Genomic DNA, 25,861 nt, shown 5'->3' with positions numbered 1-25,861 from the left:
CTCACCAGCACGACTGCATAAGCATTCATGAACAGGACAGTAGGGGCTGGATAAATGGCTCAGAGGTTAAGAGCACGGATTGCTCTTCCAAAGGACCTGAGTTCAATTCCCAGCACCCACATGGCAGCTAGCAACTGTCTGTAACTCCCATTCCAGGGAATCTGACACCCTCACACAGACATAAATGCAGGTAAAACACCAATGTGCATAAAAAGAAATATTCCTTCCTTAAAAAAGGACAATAGTCATGGCTAATGTGGACAGGGGAAAGCCCAGGGAGCTTCAGCCCTACGCAAAGAATAACAGCAACTAGGAATGCTGAGAGTGGAGAAATAGTCCTCCCCAGGGACAAGCACATCACTTGGGTTTCCAGTACCAAATAGTCAGCCCTGAAAACTTACCCAGAAGTAACATTATAGAAACTGAGACCTTTGCATATGCGTATGCACAAATATATGTTGTGCAGTTGATGAAAGAGAAGTCATGAATTTGAAAGAAAGTAAGGGTGGGAGGATTTGGAGGGAGGAAAGAGTAGCGGGAAGTGGTGTAATCTCAAAAATTAAAAGGAGTAATATTTTTTTTAAAGACAAGTTTATTTTGGCTCAGTTTTGGAAATCAGCCTATTGTTCTGAGGGAATAGGGAGGGAATGTAGCAGAGGAAGGCCTTACCTCAGAGCAGAAGCAAAAGAGAGGAAGAGCCAGAGTCCCACAGCCCCCCTTTGGGAGCTCCCAACCAGCTCCACCTCCTGATGGCTCTACTGCCTCCCAGTGGTGCGTTAGCCTGTGGGCCTCTGGGAACCATTCCCAGTACAAACTACCACAATCACAAGAGAAGATAATCTTAGCTGCATCCTGATCCCATGGACTCTGTGAGACTACAAAATCTACACAAGTATATGTTCTACAATAGGAACTTATAGAAGTACATTTGAGTTTTCCACAGTTTTCTCTTGAGTATAAAGATAAAATTACATGAGCCATCAAGATGGCTCAGCAGGTAAAGTTACCTCCTGCTGAGCCTACACTGTTCTGAATTTTTCTTCATATCAACCTCTTTGTTCTGCAATCATTATGATCAAACTTATTTTATCTAAATTCTTAGTGGTGTTACAAGTCTTAGAATCTACGCTGAATTTTAAATCTTATATTCTGCACAGCCGAATTGTTATCAGAGGTTCACTGAATTTGCTATGCTTCTTAATTTATCAGAGAATTTTCAATGTCATTTAAGTTTTGCCTGGCAAGCTGGGATTATTGGCTCGTATCTACAAACATGGTAAATTGTTATACTAAATCTAATTTTAACAGAAGCTCTGATCTTTAGCCTTTGCTGAGACTTTTCTTGGAGAATTGGGACAGCTCATTTTTGTTTACCTATTAAAAACTTTAGAATATACCCCTGTCTAGGGTAGGCCAAGTGCAAGACTTTGACAAAGAACATATTTATGGAGTACAGATTTCCTCTAATAAGGTTTTCCCACCTCCCCAAACAGGTGGTCATCACTAGTGAGGAGACCCCACTCTCTCTGTGGCTATTGTGGGTAACTCTTGATTCAGGCAGGTGTCGCCCCCACTTAGACCTCATACTTCCTTTGCTCCAATCTCACACGGGACATGCAGCATCATCCCACTAGACATGTGATATGTCCCACAGATGATTTGTTTTGCTTTACAGCAGATATGTCCTAAGCAGTTAAATATATGACATATAAATACATCCAGGACAGACAGTTCGCTGCGTGATACAAGCTGCGTTCACGTTAGAGTTGAGCAACTTCTCTGTTCGTTACTGTGAATGCTGGGATTGACATCAGAGGAAAGTCAGCAGGACAGTCACTGGGAAAAGACAAAAGCACATTGTTCACAACTGGCGTGCTTGTCTCACAATAGAATTCTCTGGCCTGGAAAATGACTGTGACGGAACAAACTGGCCAAGTAAGAAATCATATTGCTTTATACAAGCAATATGCAAATGAGACATAATTTAAGACTTGCAGAGCAGAAGTGACAAGTGTAGAATATATAGTAATAAACAAAAATGCTCAAGATGTATATTGCATAAACTAGAAAATTTAACATAGAAACTGGTTTTATCAATCTATGAAAATTACAGTTACATTCTTCTTACTTAAAATTCCAAGACTGGTTGCAAAATTAATCAGAAAGAAATACTTCTGACTTTGGAAGAAGACCTCTTCCAAAACTGTGAAAACCATTGATCTCTCAGATCAATGGGTTAAACATCCAATTACAGTGAAAAGAAAGCAGTTATAAATGAACAGATAAAGAGCCAACTAATGTGGGGATTGAAGAGCAGAATCGTACAGTAGTGCGGACACAATGTAGAATCCAAGACAATAAAGAGCGCTGAAACAATTGCACAGCCGTTTTCAAAAGTTCTCTACGCCAGCCAATGCACCAACTCAAATCCTAGTTCCATCAAGATGTTTCTAGAAAAACTATTCTAAAGCCATAGAAGAAAATACGAATTGATATTTTCTTAATCTTAATGCACAAAGACATTTCCTAATCAAGAATAAAATTCAAAATTACAAAGGAGAAAATCAACAGTGTTGACTTCACAAAATTGTTTTAAATAACTTTATAGATGAAGATACCAAACAAGGCTTTAAGGACTATCTACATAGTCAGACATTTTCAACATGTATGACCAAATTCATCATATGTAAAGAATTTAACAAATCAAGAAAAAGATAAACATGTATGCAGAAAAAGAAAGCTTAAGTGAAAATTCCCAGAAAAAAAAACCAAATTAGCTTAGTGAAAGCTGTTCCATCTAACCAGTAAACAAGTTAGCAGCTATTACTTCCTCCATTGAGATTGATAAAATCAGTAATATTGACAATGTCGATGAGGAAGGTGGGAAAGGGGGACTTCTTCTTGGAAACAAAGAGCAAGACTGTAAAACAGTACAGCCAAGTTGAGAATAATTAACCACGTCCTGTGCAATGTAAGGGGATGCAGATACATGCTCCTTTGGACAGCAGCTGCACCTTTGGTGGTCTCTCCACAGAAATATTTACTCACTTACACATATTTTTATAACGGCAAAAGCTGTATTAGTCTCTGATCAGCTACAGCACAGTAGCTAACTAGGTTTATCTATGCACTGGAATATTGTGCAGAAATCAAGTGTCAAATAGATTCGTGTATCCTAGGAAAGTTAAAAACTGTGCCCTAACAAGGCAGGGAATGCGTTCAGGAAGCAATGTTTGCAGTGAAGTCTCTTTCATGATTTAAATGTTTTAAAATATGTTTATTAATTTTTTGAGAATTTCATACAATTATATTCACCTCCCTTCCCTCAACTTCTCTCAGATCTACCTTCGTTTCCTAATCTCTGAACTTTGGGTTATTTTTGTTTTTCTTCTCTCACTGAGGCCAGTTTTAGTTGTCCAAATCCTCAGGTGTTTGGCCATCCATAGGAGCATGGCTGACCTACCAGGAGTGACACCCTTAAAGAAAATTGACTCTTCCTCTTTTGGCAGCTTTGTGCCGCTTCCCCACCCCATGCTTGGATTTTGTCTGGCTTCGGCTTGCACGGGTCTTGTGCACAATGTCATACCTGCTGGGAGTTCACGCGTGCCACCACCCTGCTGAGTCCAGGGAGCACAGTTTAGTCACCGCTGCCTTTGGCTCCTACACTCCTTGTTTGAGCTTGGAGTGGAGACCTCCCTGGAGCACACAAGACCTTGGGTTCCATCCTTATTGAGAAAACAATTATATGCATAAATATGTGTGCACACATGTGCATATGTGTATATATGGATAATATGTATATACGAGTACATAAATATAGGTAAAAGTTGATCCATCTATGCCTAAAACCTATAGCTAGATGATACATAGATCATAGATAGATAGATAGATAGATAGATAGATAGATAGATAGATAGATAGACAATTAATAGGTAAATATGATGAAAGAACATTTGGGAGTCTATCAGTCTGTTTTATATGTGTTACCTCTAAGAGGAAATTAATAAACAAGAGACAGGGAAAGCTACTAGCTGTATAAATTTAACTGTGGTGAATGTATGTTGTTTTGTAATTAAAACTTCAAAATCCCCAAAAAAATATAAAAGAAGAATGCCCCACCATGTGTAAAGGGGTAAGTTGTTCTATATGGTGACCTGCATTCTTTATTCAGCAACTAGGTGGGGGTTCTGGAGCATACAAGAAAGGACAAGGTGAATAATGGAACAAATGTGTGATCCAAGTGAAACAAAATATGTAGATTAGAGACTGCCATTTTCACAACACATTTTATCCACAGAGGAGAGGTCTCTGTTTCCATGGCAACCCTGTCAGCCTAAGGAGAAAGCATGACAGAGCGTAGAGTGTGTGCTGATCTACAGAGCATCGAATTTGGCTCTCATTCTTCATCCTGAGGGAACTTGCTTTTATTTTCTAATGGTCAATTACAAACTGTCACTGATTTCAAATAGCGAAGTCACAGCGAAGTCTCCAACAGTGGTCATCTTGCCATGATTGGATCAGTAGCAACAGCACATGATCAGCCTGTTCTGACTCCCACAGTCCACAGCAGAAGCTAGGACAACAATGTCATCTTTCATCCCGTCGCAGGCAGACACCAGCTGTCTGATGTCAACTGTACGGGAAGATGTTCATATATCTTAAAGTTCACTATTTTATCTATGGAGGTGAAACCCTTTGTTGCAGCGTCAAGAAGAATCTAGGGAAATGAGTAATTACCATCTCAGAGAGATTGTTTCCCTGTCTTTCAGACATCCCGAGACCTGGCGTGCTTTATACAGTTTGAAAACGTTAACATTTACTATGGGGTTCAGTGCAAACTGAAATACAAAGCTCCCACCGACCACTGCTTCGTTCTAAAGGTAGGTTGTGAGTTGCTGAGTTAGACTTCCGAGCCATTCCACTTACTATTCACTTCTAGGGAAAAGTGGTCAATGTGATTTCTTAAATTTTAAGTATGTTGTCAAAAAATGTGTAGTTTTAAACCAAAATAACAAAGTGCTGTGATATCTGTCAACTTGTTGTGTACCCGAAAGCTTGCTGTCTGATTCTAAAATTTTAAATCTTTCTGGGCATTTATCAATTCTAGAAATGTAAGTTTCATATTTTGAGCAAATTAATTTAAAATTCCCATTAATAAAACAAACCAGTTTTCAATTCTTTACTTATTTTATTCTTGTTCTACTGTACAAAGTTTTTTTTGAAATTATCTTGCCAAAGTTTCCTAGAAAAAAATACAGAAAAGACTTTTAAAACGTAGAAAGAATTATCCAGATTGTAAAACTTTTTTTTAAGTCTCAAGTATCCCAAGCTGGCCTTGAGGTGGGTGTGTAGCTGAGGATATCCTAGGGACCTGATTCTCTTGCTTGCACCTTCCAGTGCTGGGGCTGCAGGTGGCTCCCACCATGCCAGGTTTAGGTTCTGAAACTTTTTAAGGGGCATATTGTTGGGAGGAAATATGTATTATCTGAAATTTGATGCATCTTCCACGTTTTAAGTTAGCATCTCTGTCCATCAGATCAGTAGGTAATTATTTTACACCTTTACTTGACGTATTGAGTGTCTTTTGGCCTCCAGAACTCTGGACTTAAGACCAAGATAAGTTTGTTTGCATTTGTTCTTAGTTTAATATCATAATAGCCAATCATATTCAATAATTTTTCTCCATTCACAGTTACCATTGCTTATTATAATCAAATTACTGCCTGGAATTCTTGGCTTCATTAAGGACTCAGTATTTTGTGGCTTTCATTTAGACATCCTGGTCTTTCTATTACCATGTAACTACTTTTAGCAGTTTATCGATAATTTTGGCAATCATGAATCCCATGCCAGCCTAGTCAGCACGATACTGTCCCTGTGGGTCTCAGCCATAGCCTTTTGATTCCTGGTAGACATTCCATGATGTCTAGATAGATTCTGGTATTCATAACTTGGAACAGGAACCAGATGCTACTTACTGGCATCTAATAGAAGTCAAAGCCATCAGAAATCAGTACTGCACAAAACAAACCCGCACCAAAGAAAGGCATGGCCTCAAATACTGACGTTGCGGCTGTTGAGAAATCTGCGCTCACCAAGCGGCACCCAGAACCATGGCTGTAAAGGGCTAAAGCAAAGCAGAGAGCTGGAGTCATTCCCTTACTTGTGTATTCAGTAATTACTGGACGGCAGCTGTCTTCTGAGCACACTCCAGGGATAGAGAACACAGAAGTCAACACAATGTACAATAATCCCTGTTTCCATCAAGTTTATGGTCAGTATGAGGGACTGACCATGAAGAAAAACGCAATGTGTTGTCATGTAAAAAAATATATACATCTGGGAAATCGATACAGAGCAGGGTAAGGGGCAGAGCCTATTGGGGCCAGGGTTCCCTTGGGCGGGGTGGTCAGGGGAGAATAGTGACATTTGACAAAAGACATAAATGAAGGGACAGGGCAATTGTTACTGAAGGGAAACCCTCCAGGAACTGGACCCTTGAGTTCTAAGGCGGAAGTCAGAAGGAGGAAGCTGAGGAAAGCGCCCTGCCTCCTTCTGGGTTTTGCACATCCATGCCCGCTGCCCATATTGAAAGGACGGTGAGAATAATGGGAAAAGGTTACAAAGCATTTTGTTCATGAATGTAGAATTGAGATTGAGCTCTAAGTGGCCGAATCAGGACGAGAGTTCAGTAGTGTGGCCCCGATGCTGCTCTTCCCGACTATTTACCGTGATGGCGCAGCCCAGGACAACGCCAGCAACTGGTGCCTTTCCTTATTCTCATAGACCTCCGCTCAGATGAAGTGAGATCCTTGACTTGGCAGCCAAAAGGATTTTAGGAGGTGCCTATTTGAAGAATTGGGGTTTACTTAGAAGAAAGGTTAGCATACATTTAAGCACGGGACTGAGGGAAAGAGGATCTCAGTGAAGTGATAAGAACACACTCCAGCGTGGCGTGGGAGTCATGTCCATCCCAGTGACTCTCGTGCTAAGAAAACCTTTCTCTCTTTTTCAGTAAATGAGAGTGTAGGGTAGTTCCAAAGGTACCTTGGGGTGGGATTATAATCTCATAAGGCAAAAACATCATCCACAAAGATTGCACAAGGTAGTTAAAACATGAATTTCCTATAAATAGGTTTTCTGCTGCAATTCCTAGAAAGCTTCTGGTTTATAGCCAAGAACAGAGGAAAAGACCATATACACTTGGCCTGGCTGTGCTTGAGTGTGATCCGTACCATACTGCAGAGCTCTCTGAGAATTCAGATTCCCAGGCACAGCTCTAGCCACTACCTGTATGCAAAATTTTCCTAATCGGTGGCAATATTCTCTCTCACTTGTAGTGACTATAACCCAACCACTCCTCTCCACCCTTGCCAATCACCTCTCTCAGCAATCCCTCCCCAAACTAATGGTCCCACCACCCTATAGTAATTTCCCATTCATTCCTTCACACACACTAATAACTGATTGACTTAAAACAACAGAGATTTAGTGCTCTTGTATTATAAAAATCATAATCAGGGTTGGGGACAAGCACTTATTATGCAAGCCTGACAACCTGAGTTCAATATCCAGAACCTTGGTGGCAGGAGGGAACTGGTTCCTATAAGTTTTCCTCTGACCTACACATAGGACACAGACACACACAAACAGACAGAGACAGACAGACAGACAGACAGACAGACAGACACACACACACACACACACACACAAATCAGCACTAGAGCTTGGCGTGGTGACTCCCATCACTAAGGAGTCTGCAGCAGAAGGGTCACAAGTTCAAGGCTACCCTGGGCAACTGAGACTCTGTCTCAAAAGGGAACAAAGAAAAAAGCCGAGTTAAATTCCAGGAAAGTCTAGAAATATCTGTTCTGTGCCTTTTTTTCTGGGCTTTGGAAGTTTCCCCTAGTCGAGCATCCCTTGTCTTAGTGCAGCAGGACACCAGTACTCTTGAGCATCCACACTGTGCACGTCTGTGTCTGTTTCTTCTCCTCTTCTCTAAGGAAGGAGAGCTGCAGGATTTAGAGCACACACTAGTTCAATATGACCCTGTCTGACCCTATGATGCCTACAAACAGGTCTCATACAGAGCGGGGCGACATTTCTTTTACAGCAGACAGGAGTCTGTAGTAGCCACCTGCTTCGCCAAGCTATGAAAGAGAAATCCCTCCATCTTCCCACTTCTCATCCGATCCCTGAGATGGAAGTCCTTCTGATTTTGTCTCCCATTCGCTCTTCTTCAGTCTCGTCCTCCTTCAGGTTCACATTCCATATCAACCGCAGAGCCACCGCTGTTTTGAAATGCCCGGTGGCTCCCAGAGCCTAGAAACAGCACTGCCTCTGCAAAGAGCCCTTGTCTATAGCCCTTCCCACCTAGATTCCATCTCTTTCCAAGCCTTCCACAGAATTCCTTGGCATTCCCCAAACATTCTGACACTCACTCAAAAAGTTTTTCAGCCTTTTAAAAACTTTTATTGTAAAATCAGAAAATAATCACATTTTTGTTGACTTTTTCCCCCTGCCATCTTTCCCCAGTTATGGTGTGATACCCAGGGATTATATTTGTCAGCTCCCAGGGGCTGAACGAAAAGGTCTTTTATTTTTTATTTTATTATCTAGCTTTGATTCTGATATTAACCTTTGGCCAGAGACAAGTTGCTTAACCTTGCCCAATGCTCTTTTTGCTCATTTTGTAAGCTTCAAGGACATTGGGATCCCTTTTAGCAAGAACGTTCAGTAATGGTCTTGACCTTATATGCTGTGCCATGCCCTAAAAGCATCTCTTGTTGGAGTTCAGGGACAACAGGATCGTGAGGAACATCCCATCCATTGAATGGTATTGATCCAGTGTTTTCTTTAAGCCCTTTTGCAGATGATTTCCCATCCATAGACTGAGTTGTAAGGAAGCCAGTCCCTAGGTAAGGTGACCAGAACCAGCATTGTGGCAGGCTCTGAGGCGTCATCACAGAGTATGAAGAATTTCAAATTGTGAACTTGGTGTCCACCAGCTAGCTCACCTCAGAACCACAAAGCTGGGGATGGGAGGGAAAGTAGAGGCCTCTGTTTTCTGTGAGAAGCCTTCTTGTTTCTGTGTACGGCCATATTTTACTGTCGTTAGGTGAACTACACACTTCACAATCCCTGCTCAAGCGGAATGATCACTTCCTCACGAAGAATCGGTGCATCTCATAGCAAGCAGTCGGCAGATTGCTTCTGAGAACTTGACTCGTAGGATAAACACCAAAACCAAAAGTAAAAGGAATATTTAATAGCGACATAAGCCCAAGGCAGCAATACCAAATTTCTAAATGTCGCAGAAGGAAAAATTAGGCATTTTTGTTTTCATTATGTTATTTACATATTTCTTTACACGTTTGTAGTATCTATGTACATATATGTGCACAAATGTGTGCAAGTACACACAACAGAAGTCAGAAGAGTGTGTCTGGCTTCTTCTTCTAAGACTTTCTGCCTATTCCATTGAGACAGGGTCTCTTCCTAAACCTGGGCCTCATTTCTCAGCTAGCCTGGAAGCCTGTAAACCCCAGCTATCCTCTTGTCTCCACCCAACTTGGAACTGGTGCAGTGCTTGTGGGGTGTCCAGCTTGTTATGTGCGCGCTGGGGTCCAAATGCTGGTCTTCAGGACTGTGGAGCAAGCCCTAATAACTGCTGAGCCACTCGCCCCAAATGTCAATTGCTGAGAAGACCTACACCCTTCTCACGTGTTAGTCAGATCAAGAATTCTGCCGTAGGCCAGGCAGCTGTGGCTCTGACTGAAGGACAAGCACTTTGATCTGGCTTTGCAGATTTCTTTGTTGAGAATGCTGCAGGCATCTGTGGAATGTCGCGTTCCAGCTACCAAGTGCCTGACTCACGGTTTTACCAGTCTGACCTTTAGGTTAATTAATGCAACAAATCCTTCTTGCTGTTGGACTACACACATTGGTTTGATTGATATTTTCAATTTTAAGGTCCTCAGAGAACATGATCATTGGAGTAACATTTACAGTGCTAAAACAGAACTTCATTGAGAATCTATGAGTCAGCTTTGAACACAAGAGCAAAGCCGTGTGCGGCAGCCATCCAAAAGTATTTGCCGCCATCTGCTGGCCCGATTGCAGAACTACAGTAACAAGTACTGGGTGGAGTCAGGAAAGAGGACTCTGCTGGGGACTGGCTTCCAGGCCAAGCTGATGCAAATTCTGAGGGTTGAAAAGGCCTAAATGAAGAAAGCAATCCAACTAAGGGGCTCAGCGTTTCTCAGTTGCCACAAACAAGAGTTCTTTACGTTTTCTAGGTTCTTTCTTTTTTTCCTGACATATCTTTAAAATCTGGATTTTTGTCTTCAGTGGCTCAGTGTAAATTCAGAAATTCTAGGGAGTCAATAGACATACAGGGGGGTCTCCAAACATCAGTTTTTATCTTTTCTAAAACCAGAAATAACTAACTTCCCAAGTTCTTACAGCCTATGTGTCTCGCGGGGAGGGGGTGGAGGAAGCAGGTCAAATCTAGGACATCAGAAGGCTAGCTAGCAGGGCAACCATTCCACGTCTATCCCTCATAGTCCACTGAAGCTCAAAGACACAGCGCTGTGTTCTCAGATCACCACTGAGATTGGCCACTCTTCTGAAGGCTGTCAAGTGTGCTGAATGTGAGAGTTGAAAGGTCTATGTCGTAGAAAGGAGTTGGTGCTGCGCTCCTTTTCCACCCATGGCAGCCAGAGGCAGAAGCTCCCAAATCTGCTGGCTTCTCTTTGAACTTTAGTACCATTGTTTATGCTTCTTCTGGCAATACTAGCAAGCTGCTCTGAGCGCTGAGGAAACACACGTGCATACGCGCACACACGCACATACACACACACACACAGATTTTAGTTGGTCCTTTTTTATACAATAAAATGTAATAGAAGTTATACTCGCCCATGAAGACTGGCATGACACTCATTTCAGACCTCAGGTTTGGTTGCCAGCTTCTTACCCTATGGCTTCAATATTTCTGGTACAATAATAAACGCTATGCTTATTTGTTTCTTTCAACAATGATTTATACATCCAGGCTGCAGTTCTACCTCACACCAGGCATGTGCTAAGCATCATAGACCTCCAGCAACAAACAGGACCGGTGACGCTCCCATCCGAGAGAGAGAGAGATGCCGAGAATCTTGTGAACTTCTGGGGACCATGTAACCCCTGCACATACACTATACATATGTGTGTGTGTGTGTGTATCTCCCCTGTACACACAAACTCACACACCAAATATATATAAACCCCTGAACATACACTATACATATATGTGTGTGTATCTCCCCTGTACACACAAACTCACACACCAAATATATATAAAACCCCTGTACATACACACACACTACCTATGTAGAAAACCTCTATACACACACTATATATTACCCTTACACACACTGTATATACATACATCCCTGTACACATACATTATATATATACATATATATATAACCCTGTACACACATTATATATGTATATCTAAAATCCCTGTACACACTAACAAAAACACACCATATATATATACACACACAAACCCTGTACACACACACACCATATAACCCCTGCACACACATACACACCCATTGCCACATTGTGCCCTTGTGGATATGAGATCATTGTTAGGAAAGGGAGATCATTGTAAAACTCTGAATTCTCAGTAAAAGAAATAACCCCTGAGCTAGATTTGTGGGTGGGAGAAATAAGGCAGGAATTTTTCTAAGCATTAGTGTTGTGACACAAAATGTCTATTAGGTAAGTTCCTTTATCTGATAGAGAAGCAATTCTGTTTTCAATGAGGGACAAACACACAAAAGACTTGACGGATTCCAGTATTTAAAAGGGAAAAATAGCTATTACTGACATGCATTAAATCATAGAGCAGGCTAATTGAGCCTCGTCAAAGCTTGGCCTTTGTTTTCTGTTTTTAAAATAGTGCTGAGGGATGAGCTCACGCTAGGCAAGGGTGCCGCCACAGAACTACACCCCCAGCCTGTTTGGTCCCTCTTATTTTTGAGACAAAGTTTCGTTATGTTTCTCAAGCAGATCTCGACCTGGTGATCCTCGCTCAGCCTCCTTAGCAGCTGAGGTTGCACACCTGTGCGGCAGGGCTGCCAGTTTAGCAGTTTTCGAAAGCTCGCCTGTAATCTCAGCTACTGTGGAGGCTGAGGTTGGAGGGTCATGAGTTCAAGGCCAGCCTGGGCTTCAGAATGGCACCTCTCGCTTCCTGATCCACAACTGCTGCCAGTAATTTTAGTTATCATCTCAGTAAATCATATTTGTCAAAGTTTTCCTTTAAGTTTTCTTGCAAGGTGCTTTAGAATCTTAATAAACTGAAATCTATTAATTGCCTTCACATCTGCTTCTATGTAGCACCCTCAGATCCAGAAGGAATCTCAGTATATCAAATACCTCTGCTGTGACGATGCAAGAACTCTCCAACAGTGGGTTATGGGAATAAGGATTGCCAAGGTAAGAGTGCACTCAGCTTCACGAGACCGTGGCTTAGCCAACAAGCTCGCTTCCTGGGGCCAGCATTTGCCACTCCCGGGTACAGATGCTGTCTCATCTGTTTGCTTTTGTGCCCCTTGGTAGTGGAATCATTCACCTACTGTTGTATAGGATTGACTGTACAAACACACACCTGTCCAGTGGCCTGAGAATCAGAGTTGACTTCCAAACAGGCATTTCAGATTCACAGAGAGAACTGCAATCACGGCGTGCAATAAAGAAACTCGAGATTGTGTACCTTAATGGTAGAGCACTCGCCTAGCCTGGGTGAGGCCAAGTTTGGTCCCACCATAAAAGGGAAGCAAGGAAAGGAAAGTGCTGGCTCCACGAAATAGCTACATTAAGACTGCTGGTTAAAATTTTGTGGCTGTAAATGGGAGAATTCGCTAATTCTGCTAATCTAGAAAATTATTTAACTTGTGAAAAAGTAACCAATGAGCTATACACGTTCACACACACACACACACACACACACACACACACACACAAAGGAACTTAAACCAGCAGAATAATGGTACTTTTTTTCCTCAATATATATCTTGCTGTTGAGGGCAAACTTTTGACATAAATGGAATTATTTCCTCCCCTTTGTCCCCCCCCCCCCCCCAGTATGGAAAGACCCTCTATGACAACTACCAGAAGGCTGTAGCAAGAGCTGGACTTGCCTCTAGGTGGACGAACCTGGGAACTGCTGGAGCAGCAACGCCAGCTCAGACTACTACAGGTAAAAGTCTAGAAGAGATTCACATGCACACACCAAGCTCAGAGTTCATGTCTATCATCAAATACACTGGGTCAAAGCAAATGCTGGGGTATTTTGGAGCTGGCAAAGTAAGTGGGTAAAATGTTTTCTGAACAAGCCAGAGAGCCTGAGTTCAGATCCTCAGCACCCATGTAAAAGCCAGCTGAGGTGGCACAAGTCTATGGCCCTAGGCACCAGGGGGCAGAGCTAGGTGGATCTAGGGGCCTTGCTAGACATCCAGTCTAGTCAATCGGTGAGCTCCAAGATCAGAGAGAGACCCTGTCTCAATCAATCAGTAAAGAAGCAATTAAAGAAGGCATCCTGCTATTAACTTCTGGTCTCCACACATGCCTACATACATGAGCACACCCATACACACACATGTGCATACATGCAAAGAGCAGAGAGAAAGAGATAAGGTGAATAAGATAGAATAAAACAAAATAAAAGCGAAATAAACTTTGTAGGCACTGTTTGGAATCTATGTGCTCCACATGTATCTTGTTACAAGTGACTTTCACAAGGCTTCGGCTCCTTTTCACAATAGGCCCATACATAAGGTGTTGATCGTGATTTTAAGGTGATGTGTCTTTCCAAAATACAAATATATTTGTGCAAGGCTCATTAGTACCCAGCAGAATACTTAGGCCAGATACGGGGCCAGGCCCTGCTGTCTTCCCTCGGGGACATGATGGCTAGAGTCTCATACCCAAGGCTGAACATCACACTTTAAGGTAACACAACCTTGGTTTGTCTGTGTTTTTGAGAAGACTGAGCCATTAAGATAAGGTACTTAATGAGCTTTACAAATAGAGGTGCCTTTTGGTATCTGTGACAGAGTCTAGGAACTCCATGAGCACACTCCAAGAACATGGCTGCTATACTGTATTGTTTAGGAATAGTGACAAAGAAAACCCTGCATATGTTCAGTAAAGTCACTTATTTCGAACGCTTTTGGTCAATGATTGATTGGATCCTGGATACAGAGCCCCAGATTGGAAGAGCTCCAACGCATGTAGAGTCTGATTCTGTTTCACTGCTGAGCGAACCGAATGCGGCAGAGGTCTTCCCTAGTACATATAGGAACAGTGTCCGCTAGAAAGGCGGCGTGCAAAGCAAGCACTTACTGATAAGGAATGTCACCTTAAAACAAATTTCATATGCATATAATTTTACCATTTATTGGAGATTAGATAAAATTTACGTACTAATGAAATATGGATGTGTTTATTTAATTTTTACATGGAGAGTCAAATCTTGACTGGATATTTGATACTGCAAGGCATAGGACATCTTCAGTGTTTCTTAGAGTGGATCTATATTCTGATTTTATAAACATTAGTGCTGAGAATGCCACTTTGCACAAATACATAGTACAAAAATGGCAGGAGTATGTTTAGGGTTATTTCAGAAATCACTGCAAATTGTATCACAATAATCATTTCATGAAACAAGTTAGCAACTCAAACAGCAATTTTTAATATTCATTTTTCTTTATTCCTGAGAATTTTATACATGTATACAATGAAACCTGGGCCCATCCATGTCCCATCCCCCCAGTGAAGCCCTCTCTCAATTCATATATTCTTTTTTTTTTTTAATAACACACTAAATTTGCCAGGCAGCAGTGGCGCACACCTTTAATCCCAGCACTCAGGAAGAAGAGGCAGGTGGATCTCTGTGAGTTCTAGGCCAGCCTGGTTTACAAGAGCTAGTTCCAGGACAGCCAGGACTGATTCACAAAGAAACCCTGTCTCAAAAAAAAAAGAAGGGAAGAAAAGAAAAAAAGAAGGAAGGAAGGAAGGAAGGAAGGAAGGAAGGAAGGAAGGAAGGAAGGAAAGAAATCACTAAATCCAATTAGTGCTGTCTTTATGTGCTTGGATGTAGGAATATCCACTAGTTCTTGGAAAAACACATTTTAAATACAGAATTCTCCCTCCTTGCCCCAAAAGCTTGTCAGGAAGTAAGGCATAGGAACACCTCCCCATCCACAGGGCTCTGGCGCAGGTAAACTTGGTATGAGCCATGAGTGTCATACTCATGTCACATCTGGAAGACAGCATTTTATGGCACTTTTCCCCATCATCCAGCTCTGACATTCTTTTTTCCTTTTCATTTACTTTATGTGCATTGATGTGAAGGTGTCAGATCCCCTGGAACTGGAGTTACAGATATTTGTGAGCTGCCATGTGGGTGCTGGGAATTGAACCTGGGTCCTCTGGAAGAGCAGTCAGTGCTCTTAACTACTGAGCCATCTTCCTGACCCTAAACTCTGGCACTCATCACCCTTCCTCTTCTGCAGTATTCCCTGAACCTTCGTAGGGGGAAAGGGCAACAAAGATGTCCCATTTAGCGCCAAGCACTCTAAGTCTCTGCCTTTATCAGGTATGCATCTCCCCATCGACTGCTGACCACTGCAAATCTTAGTGTTTACTGAAAGCCTTCTAATTTTTTTTTTTTTTTTTTTTTTTTGGTTTTTCGAGACAGGGTTTCCCTGTAGTTTCTAGAGCCTGTCCTGGAACTAGCTCTTGTAGACCAGGCTGGCCTCGAACTCAGAGATCCGCCTGCCTCTGCCTCCCGAGTGCTGGGATTAAAGGCGTGCGCCACCACCGCCCGGCTAAGCCTTCTAATTTTTGACTAACACATCCTCACACATACAAAGCACACTCCCAAGCACAGAGACATATCCCAAAGTGGACCTGAGATTTTTCATAAGGCTTTGTGGAATGCTTGTGAATATTTCCTTTTCGCTTTATGAAGCAAGGTGCATTGTATTTGCAGATTTTACTTCAATAACTGTAAAACTGACTCTTCTGTTCTTTCTACTTCACCTCAGGACTTAAGCCAGGCACTAGCCAACCCAATGGCCAGGTTCCCCGGGCTGCACCTTCGGCTGGTGGTGTTCTCCAAGTGACCCAGACACAAATTGAAATAACTAAGGTAAATCACAGACGCACTCAAAGCCTGTGAGCTGGGACTCATAAACCCATAAAACCCTACCCTCACTATGAGCAGGTCCTGGGACCTTTTCCTTTTAAAAGCCCAAATAAAGTTCTAACAACTTAGATTTCATTTAAAGAAATGGCTTCATATTTTATTTTTAAGCTAGAGGCGAAAGTTGAAATCAACTGTTATTCATGCCACTTTGTGACCTCCTAAGCATGTTTGTTAATTGCAGTTACTATGACAGAGGGATTTCTTCTTCAGTGGCTTTCATGATCACTCAGCCGTTGGGATTTTCAGTTATTTTGCTAATGAGTTAGAGCAGTTGAAAGTTAGTCAGCAGCCCTATATGAAGTGCCAAGTAAACCCCAAAACCAAATCAGAAGATTCTTAAAAGGGGTCCACTTATAAAATGTGTACTTTCTATTTGAATTTGTGCTCAGAGTGACGGAGAAGAAAATACACACAAGATAGTGAGAGTGGGGGTCAGGTCAGTGGCACAGCACTTGTCCAGCATGTGTGCAGGTGTGAGGCCCTGGTTCCATCACCAGCACTGGAAAGATAGATAGATAGATGATAGATAGATAGATAGATAGATAGATAGATAGATAGATAGATAGATGGTAGATGATAGATGGATGGATGATAGATAGATAGATAGATAGATAGATAGATAGATAGATAGATAGATAGATGGTACATGATAGATGGATGGATGATAGATAGATAGATAATAGGTAGGTAGATGGATAGATAGATGATAGATAGATAAATAGATAAATAGATGATTGATAGATAGATAGATAGATAGATAGATAGATAGATAGATAGATAGATAGATAGATAATAGGTAGGTTGGTAGATATATAGATAGATGATAGGTAGGCAGATAGATAGATAGATAGATAGATAGATAGATAGATAGATAGGCAGGCTGCATAGGATAATCTAACTTATTTCTCCATAACTTATTTCTATAAAAGAGATTAATGATGATTAATTTAAATCTAAATAAAAGCCAAAGCTGATTGTAATTTAGTTACTAATTCAATTCATATGTCTCAGGTGACTAAATTCTACTGAGCATTTCTTGTGATTCTGAACAGCTTTAGGTGCTCTCCTGCCGCCCACATACTACAGTCTGTGGGTACAGTTTCACTAATTTACTTCGCTCACCCCTTCAGGTGGTAGAAGTGAAGACTGAGGTGTACTGAAAGCCTTAGTGTTTCTGAAAGCCATTTCAGACTTTTCAAAGCTATTTCGCTAATCTCTGCAGACCTGACAGTATACCATGCAGTGTTCTTTCTGTTTACATTTTCGCTACTTCTGTAACGTTAGTTGAAAAGAGGTATTTTTAAATGCCAAAGAAATAAAAGAACCCCAGAAGAGAAATCATTTCTATGTCACTAGCCGTACCCAAGCTGCCCGATCCAAAATTTTTAAGAAATTTATCACAAGTTAATTAGCTTAGCATGCAAAGTAAATAATTGAAATTCATTGGAAGTAGAAAAAATATCTAAATTTAATCTTCAGTGGTTCAGGCTGCTAAGCCGAGAAAAAAATAAAACAGAAGCTGATAAAGTATAAATGGAAGTGATGGTGGTTTCCATAAAACGTAATCATTTAATTCGGCGCCTGAAACTGCTAGAGATGTTGAATTTCCATAAATGCACCGTTGTTATCATTGTCAAGTCTTCTATTGACAGAACTGGATGCTCTAGAGTCTAGAGAGACTTAAGCCAATCAGGTGTTCGGACCGCTACAAACAGCACATACATCGTGGTTTTACTTTAAGAAATCATCAAGGGCTTCTCGCCCTTGATTTCATTATAACCCAAGGCAGATGTTGTTCAATTTCTACCTGACTTTCACTGCCCTCCCCCACAGGATAAAAAGAGAAAAGTAAAGAGTTTAGACCAGGTGTCCGCTTCCTGCTACTCCCTTTTGAAAACTTCTATGGTAGTGGGTAGGGCTTATTATTGGCTCCTCCTTTGAAGTCCACAGTCTGGAAACCAGAACCTTTGTTCTGGGAACAGTAATGAGTAGAAATAGCATCCACAATCCAGGAAACAATGGGACATGCTCTCTACCAGGAAGAGATTCTTTATGGCTGGTTTGTAAACACCCAGATAGAGTTATTCCTCTTAGCTGCTTCCCTTCTACGTTCTTCATTCTAGCCAAACAGGATATTTAAGCAAAGAGGTTTTTTTTTTTTATCATATTCTTTATTTATTGTTTGAGAATTCAATTTATGCACACATGTATTTTGAGCACATTTATCCTCAATTCCCCCACTCCAACTCCTCCCAGATACCCCCTCACCCCCACACATACTTCGCTCCCAACTTTGTGTTCTCTTTTTCCTTATAACCCACTGAGTGCAGAGTTGCCTATATACTCACGGGTTTAGGGCCATACACTGGGTCATGGCCTATCTACCAAGGACCATATCCCTAAAAAAAATTGATTCTTCCCACCCCTAGTAGCCATCAACTGTCAGTAGATTCTCAGCTAGGGGTGGGAGCTCGTCCACGGGTCCCAACTCTGCTGGAATGTCAGCTAGCTTGATAGCATGCAGGTCAAGGTCCATAACACACTTTGACCCTCGTCTTCCCCAACCTCTTGCTTTTACAGTCTTTCTGTCCCCTCTAGTGCCAGGGAACTGAGCCTGGGGGACAGGGTGTGTCCCACTGATGTTCCATTTATGACTGAGCGCCCCACTGACACTTGTTCCCTGCTCCATGACAGTGAGAGTCTCTATTAACTGTTGTCTACCGCACAAAGACATTTCTCTGATGGGAACTGAGAGCTGCACTAACCTAAGGATATAGCGATAAGTATTTAGAAGGCAGCTTAATACTATGTCCATTTAGCGAAAATGGTAGTAGTGGGGTTTACCTCTAGAGTCTGTGGGCTCTCTACTCACAGCTTCTCCACTCACAGCTTCTTGGCCAGATTTTAAACCAAGAGACTTTGTGAAGACTCTGAGATGCCCCTTAATGACCTCTATGCCACCAAAGGTATGCCACAGGGGCAGAGTACGTACACACACACACACACACACACACACACACACACACTTGCGCATGCGCATGCGCATGCGCACACCCCTAAAATTGTGTTCCTTTATAAGACAGTGCATTGAAGAGTTGTCTTAGGTCTTGAGTAGGAAGTCTTAGGGAACCATCTGGCCTCCAGTTTGAGTTGCCTGGAGAATGAGGTCTTTTTGGAGATAAAACTGAGGGAACCCCACAAGGAGTCAAGATTCTTTAGAGATACTTTAGAGAAACCATCAGCTTCTGTGTAGGACTTGCCTGACGTAAAGATAGTAAACACTTCCTAGAGTGAATGTGGCGGAGATGCCCAGTTACAAAGAGTGGTGGCTGGGGGTTCACATATAATGGTATCAAAGGCATCAGCTATCAGTCCTGTATCTGGAGCAAAGGTGAGCTCATGAGCACACTCAGTCCCAGTGTGGGAGGGAATGGGGCAATCCCTTTCAGCGTCGATGTCAAATGATGGATGTGTTGTCAAGAATCATGAAAGCTTTGCTGTCACTTTCTTGAAGGAGGAGAAGCAAGGCTTGGGTAACCACTACCCAGCAGCAACCAAGGAGAACAATGGCCCTAAGTCCAGCCTGCCACCACCCCCTCCACTAAGACGATCTTCGGACACCTGTGGCAGCCCCGCCTTACCACCCAAGTCCAAGGGCCCTGGCAACTGCTCTTTCCCCGCCCCGCCCGAGGACTTCCTGCCGCCGCCCCCGCCACCTCCGCCCGAGGAGGACAGCGACAGCGAGTTACCACCACCACCACCACCACCACCGGGCTTCCTGGAGGAGCCACCGGACTTCATTCCACCGCCCCCACGGGCTGCGGCTGTTGAAGGCTCTGCATTGCCACCACCGCCACCACCCCCGCCCTGTGTCTCTCAGGAGACAACCAGGTCATCTCCAATGCCCCCAAAAAAGCCCCCAATGCCCCCCAAGAGGCAAGAGAACCAAGGACTTCCCGCTGCATCAGGGAGCGGCGAGCAAGATTTCATGTCGGACCTCATGAAAGCTTTGCAAAAGAAAAGAGGCAACATGCCCTAGGGATATCTGTTAGCGCCTGGGGTCATTTCTAAGTCCATCCATGTTTTGGTACTCTACTGCCGTGGCATCTTGATCATTTTAGTAAAATGTTTTCCGACTAAAAATCATATAAAACTCTTCACTGTTGTAAATACTATGTTCATATCCATTAAAGTAGCGGAGGATTTCAGACTAACTGTATACATCCAAGCACACACGTACCTCCTGTGTGTTTCCACCTGAGTGGATTTCGTCTTGCAGTCCAGGATCACTGAAATGATATTCTAGGTTCGTTTTATTGTATTCAGAAGGCTCAAATTTTAAAAATTAAAGTTTATTTGAAAACAGTATTTCTAGAAATAGTCTATAAGACTTGTATGATGTGAACACTATTTGACTTTCTGAAAGATTTAAGCTCCTATGCCTTCTTAAGTCTTGTTGGTCTGTTTCCTTCTCGGTGCCTATGACCTTCAGAAAAAGCAAAAGAGGGAAAGGAAAGAGAAGGAAAGCATATCCTCATTCCTTTTGTACGCCGGGGTTGATTCCCTCTCCAGCCCTAATGTTGGTTTTATGTGTGCGTGGATAGGTTGGCTGGTGGGTTCTGAAGTGCTGTGAAGGAAGGCAGGGGTGCCTGCCCATAGGCAGACGCCTATCACTGAGCTACAAACCCCTAGTCTACTTTTTGCATTTTGGGGTTTTGGTTTTTTGTTTGAACCATGACCACACACACGCACACGCACACGCAAACGCGCGCGCATGTTCCTGGTCATGGTTCAAACTTAGAAAAACAAAAACCAAATTGGGAGCATGGGGACCTTGTGGGAGGATTGAAGGTGGGAGGGGAGAGGCAGGGAGGGGAGCAGAGAAAAATGTAGAGCTCAATAAATATCAATTAAAAATGTATAAAAGAAAAGAAAACCCAAAAAAGTGAAAGCAAAGCAAGAAGGCAGAGGTAGGGGACTTCCAGGAAGGTGGCCTCAAGTGTTCTTACGGAATTATTTGAAATTGAAGATAAACAAACACTTTACTTCAAATCTCACCCCACGTATATCAATTCATTCTGGTTTAAGTTTTGTGACTTTATATCAGTGCTGTAAAATCATAATTTCTGGTCCCCAGGCAAAGCCCAGACATTATTCATGCAGATTCCTGGGACAATACCGACAGGCTCGATGGCACAGTTTTTTTTTAAGGACTAATTCTGAGATTTAGAGTTTGGTAAGAAGTGATGAATGTTTGTGGCCACAGAGAGGTCCAGATTTCTTAAACCTGACAGATTAATGAAGCCTTTACAAAGCGCTCAAGACAAAAGATCTTTCGTAAGGACTGTAATCTGGACTTACAAATGTGGATCAAAATACCCCCCTGGAAGCAGGTGTGGTGGTGTATGCTTGTAATCAATTGGAGGCCAGTCCTGGCTATGAAGCAGACCCTGACTCGAAATCAGGAGCATTTGTATAACTTAGAATCCTGCTCTCCTGGAGTCAAAAGAGTAGCAAGTCATTAATTTTTTTCAGAGTATACAAACTTGGGTTTCATGGTCACAGCTATAGAAGGAAATACGGGTTCCCATTGACATCCAAGCTGTCTGCAGGATGGAGGCAGCCTGGAAGTGATCCAGCCCACTCTGGCAATATAAGGTTCGGACATTATATAACAAAATTGCCTGGTGAAAATACATCATCTCCTCTGCCATTCAGTGCAGAGTCCCAGGTAGCACATGTTAAGCATGGCTCTGAGCATCCAGGTCCTAGAACTGGTTCTGTTTCCATCTTTGCCATTGTGTGTACATCGACTTCACCGTCACTCTACAAACTCCCAACTTTCTATCAACGCCTAGAGGTTTTCCCTAACTGGAAAAGCTTTCTGAAGGAGACCTCCCTGGCTAGGGGAATGAAGCGTCATTCTTTATTAAGCTGTGTGTAGCCAGAGCGTGAGGTCAGTAATGAAAGCACTGGGCACTCATCACCATGGATCAAGGGAGGGAAAGGACCAGACCCTCCGTACCCAGAGGGTAAAATGAGGATGCAGTTGTAATGGGCATCATAGGCAACCCTGAAAGCATCATTTAAACATGTTGCTAAGAGACAGAGGCTGCAGGTCTCACGGGGTTGGAGCCTACAGGTCTCACGGGGTTCGTATACATTCTATCTCTTAAATTCTACTATGCCAGATCTTTTCTTTATCAGAGAAAGGACTATAAAAGCTCAAAGGGACTATGATGCTCTCAAATTTTAACCCATGATACATATCTTAGGAGAGTTACTGAAAAGAATATCAATATGGTTATAGCAGACCAAAGCGCTGGCACATTAGGACTCCCCAGCTCTCTTCCCTTGTCTGTTTCGCCTTCCTATGTGAGCACAAGTTCAATACTGAAGTCTTATGGTCTAAAAATCTAAAAACCTGGGATGTTTTCGGCGAATGCCAAACAGACGTTTGCCTTTTATAGTCATAAGCACCGCCAGGCAGTGACTACCGCAGTTTCTGCTCATTGGAGCAGAATTGCTTTGTTTGGCTGAGAAGTTGTTTCACAAGAAGACAGATGAAGTCTAGCGAAGTGTTCGGATGAGGAACATTCAAAAGCCAGGGATAAAGACAATGGTACTAATCTTGATTCATAAAAGCTGTGTCATCAGGACCAATACCCGTGTAATACCCGGCTGTAATTTAAAACACAGCATTTAAACCAAGCATGATGGCATGTGTCTTTACTCCCAGCACTCAGGAGGCAGAGACATTTGGATCTGTTCAAGGTGAGCCTGTTCTACATAATGAGTTCCAGGACAGTCAAGGCTACATAGATCTTAAAGAAACAAAACAAAAAGAAAAAAACAATAAAAAAACAAACAAGAAAGCCAGCATTTGATAGTTTATAAGACATATGGTTAAATCTGATGCATGATAGAATCTGAAACGAGTTTTTCATTCTTTTATTCTCTTTCTCTGGCTTGATCTCTCTGGCTCTCTCCTATACAGGCATGCCTGCATGCAAGCATGCATGAGTGCGTGCGCGTGTGTGTGTGTGTGTGTGTGTGTGTGTGCGCACGCACACATGGGTACCCATAGAAGTCGGCAGACAGTATTGGATCCCCAGGAGCCAGAATTCAGTCATGGCAGTCACGAGCCACCCAGTGTTGGTGCTGGGAACCAAATCCTTTTCAAGAACAGAAATTGTTCTTAACCACTGAGTCATCTTTCCAGGCCCTAAAATAGGACTTTTACAATGAGTCTTCGAAGGGAGAAATACACATTCAAGCCTCTGCCACATGCGCCTGAAGGGGAACACACTAGATGAAGGGGAACACACTAGATGAAGGGGAATGTGAATAAAGTAATCCCACACTAGCTCCAAATAGGGTATAATAAGGGGTTCTTTATTTAAGGGAAGACTCACAGATCATAATGGGGAACAGGAACGGAATCCAGCATCCAGGTGTAAGAGTGGAGAGAGAGAGAGAGAGAGAGAGAGAGAGAGAGAGAGAGAGAGAGAGAGAGAGAGAGAGAGCAGGCAGGCCTACACCTACCTTTTTGGTACTTAAGGGCACGCCCAACCTGGTCCAGCCTTTCCCTTTTGTCTAAATAAGAGAGTTCCAAACCCAATACAAAACTATATACAATAAAAACAGATATCAAGTATAAAAATTAGAATTACAACCAGCATAAACAATATTGAGCAAGAAACATATGCTAAATGTTTCAATAATTATTTTATCCAAAGGAGTCTAAGTCTTGTAATAGAAATGTCTTGGCTAAGTCATAAAAAGAAAGTAACTATGACTATCTAGTCTTTAACCCCATTCAAGACCTGAGAAGGGAGATAATATTACTTGAGTAGGCAGAAGTGCAATCAAGCAGCTTCCAAAATGTGCAGTAGATGGCTACCTGGACAATCACCCAGTCTCATTTGAGAGGTTGGAGCAACCAAGTTTGGCTAAGGTCTAGAGTAACTGACAGACCATTTTCAGAGGTAGACAGATTTTCAAAACCATCTTACCCTATCTAGGTAAGGTTTGTCTTGTATCAGTCTGGACACCACGCATTTTGTCAGTGGTTGAGGCATAGGCAGTTCCTTGCCCAAAGGCCAGTTTTGCCAAGAAGAAAACAAGCTCCAGGTGGAGTGTCTTCAGTGCTCAACATTCTCTCAGAAATAAATTGGTGCTGCCAGGAGCAACTGTGCCTCACGTCAACAGAACCCTAAGTTATTTAAATGCCATGTTCTACAGTTCTTTGGAGTGGTTGAAGATTACCTATCTATGCAGAATACAATCTCTGTGTATCTAAAGAACCTGATTAGTGTGACAAACATGGATGATTATTGACCTATAATTCTTAATACCTATATAACTCAAAAACTAAGACTTTATATTAGACTATTAAACAATCTTTAAACAATTGTGCAGCAAATGAAGATAATGGCCTCAAAATGTAAATAATGTATAAGTATCTTAATCAGAGATAGAAATGTATAATACAATATGATAAATATATCCTAAAATTGTATCAATATACAAAATATCTTAAACAGAGGTTGAAACATGCATGCATACATACAATACGACAAAATAATTTTGCATAGTTGTACAAAGATTGTAAACAGAAATAGGATGAGTTCTTGTCAAGATCATTGACATACCAACAGGCAGCACTAATTGGATTTAGAGGATTCTCTTGTTTAATTTTGTTGATTTTTTTTTCAAGACAGGGTTTCTCTGCAGCTTTGGAGCTTGTTCTGGAACTAGCTCTGTAGATCAGGCTGGCCTCGAACTCACAGAGATCTGTTTGCCTCTGCCTCCAGAGTGCTGGGATTAAAGGCTTATGCCACCACCACTTATCTCAAAACAATTTTAAACATAAAAAAACCTGTCCTTGTTACTTGCTTAAAACACACTCATAAATTAAGAATAGTAAGATTATCGGCAGGATTTCCTGTTGTTGTTTGGGCTCTTTTGAGATAGGGTCTATACTGTAGAACTCAGGCTAGCCTTGGCTTCATAACCTTCCTGACTCTGTCTCCTGAGTGCTGATAATATAGGCATGTGCCACAATACCCAGGAAGCATTTCTTTAAATACACAAAAGTTGAGTATTTTATTTAAACAAATTAACCTTTCCTTTTCATCAGAAGAATGAAATATTAACAAAAGCCATGAGGTTCTGAAGCAGTGGTCTGTGGCAGATCAGAGACCACAGTTGAAAATAATTCTAAACTTTTACAAAAGTTATAATTGTCAGGTTTTCAGAAGTTTAAGTGTTAGAATTCCCTAATACTGTACAGTATAGCTTTTAAGAATACGGGAATCATTTTCAAAGTGAGTGGAACAGTGGAGAGATGGCGAAATAGTTAAGCTGCCTTGCTGCCTGCCCCTCCAGAGGACCGGGGTTAGGAGGCCAGCACCCACATCAGGGGTCCACAGGCATGTGTAACTCCAGCACCCAGAAACCTAATGCCCTCTTTTGACTTCCATGGGCTTAGAGGATCAAAAGAAGATTAAAGGAATAGAAATAAGTAATGTAAGAAAAATAGATAAAAGCAAAATTATTCAACCTAAAGCAATTATGAAATAGTCAGTT

General features: G+C 42.0%; 1 protein-coding gene across 1 annotated transcript in view; it reads left to right on the top strand.

Annotated features, from left to right (window-relative positions):
• LOC119816738 (amyloid beta precursor protein binding family B member 1 interacting protein) overlaps positions 1–20,589 on the top strand; it is a 93,957-nt gene extending 73,368 nt beyond the window's left edge. Inside the window, exons 10-14 of the mRNA XM_038333655.1 lie at positions 4,770–4,880; positions 12,394–12,492; positions 13,141–13,255; positions 16,110–16,213; positions 19,785–20,589. Coding sequence (XP_038189583.1) covers positions 4,770–4,880; positions 12,394–12,492; positions 13,141–13,255; positions 16,110–16,213; positions 19,785–20,309 — 954 coding nt within the window. The 3' untranslated portion in view covers positions 20,310–20,589. The remainder of the gene's footprint in view (positions 1–4,769; positions 4,881–12,393; positions 12,493–13,140; positions 13,256–16,109; positions 16,214–19,784) is intronic.
• The last annotated feature ends 5,272 nt before the right edge of the window (positions 20,590–25,861 follow it).

This window comes from Arvicola amphibius, chromosome 6 (assembly GCF_903992535.2).
Source record: "Arvicola amphibius chromosome 6, mArvAmp1.2, whole genome shotgun sequence".
Taxonomy (NCBI): domain Eukaryota; kingdom Metazoa; phylum Chordata; class Mammalia; order Rodentia; family Cricetidae; genus Arvicola; species Arvicola amphibius.
The sequence above is the reverse complement of the archived record's forward strand: the minus strand, read 5'-3'. Positions and strand labels throughout refer to the sequence as shown.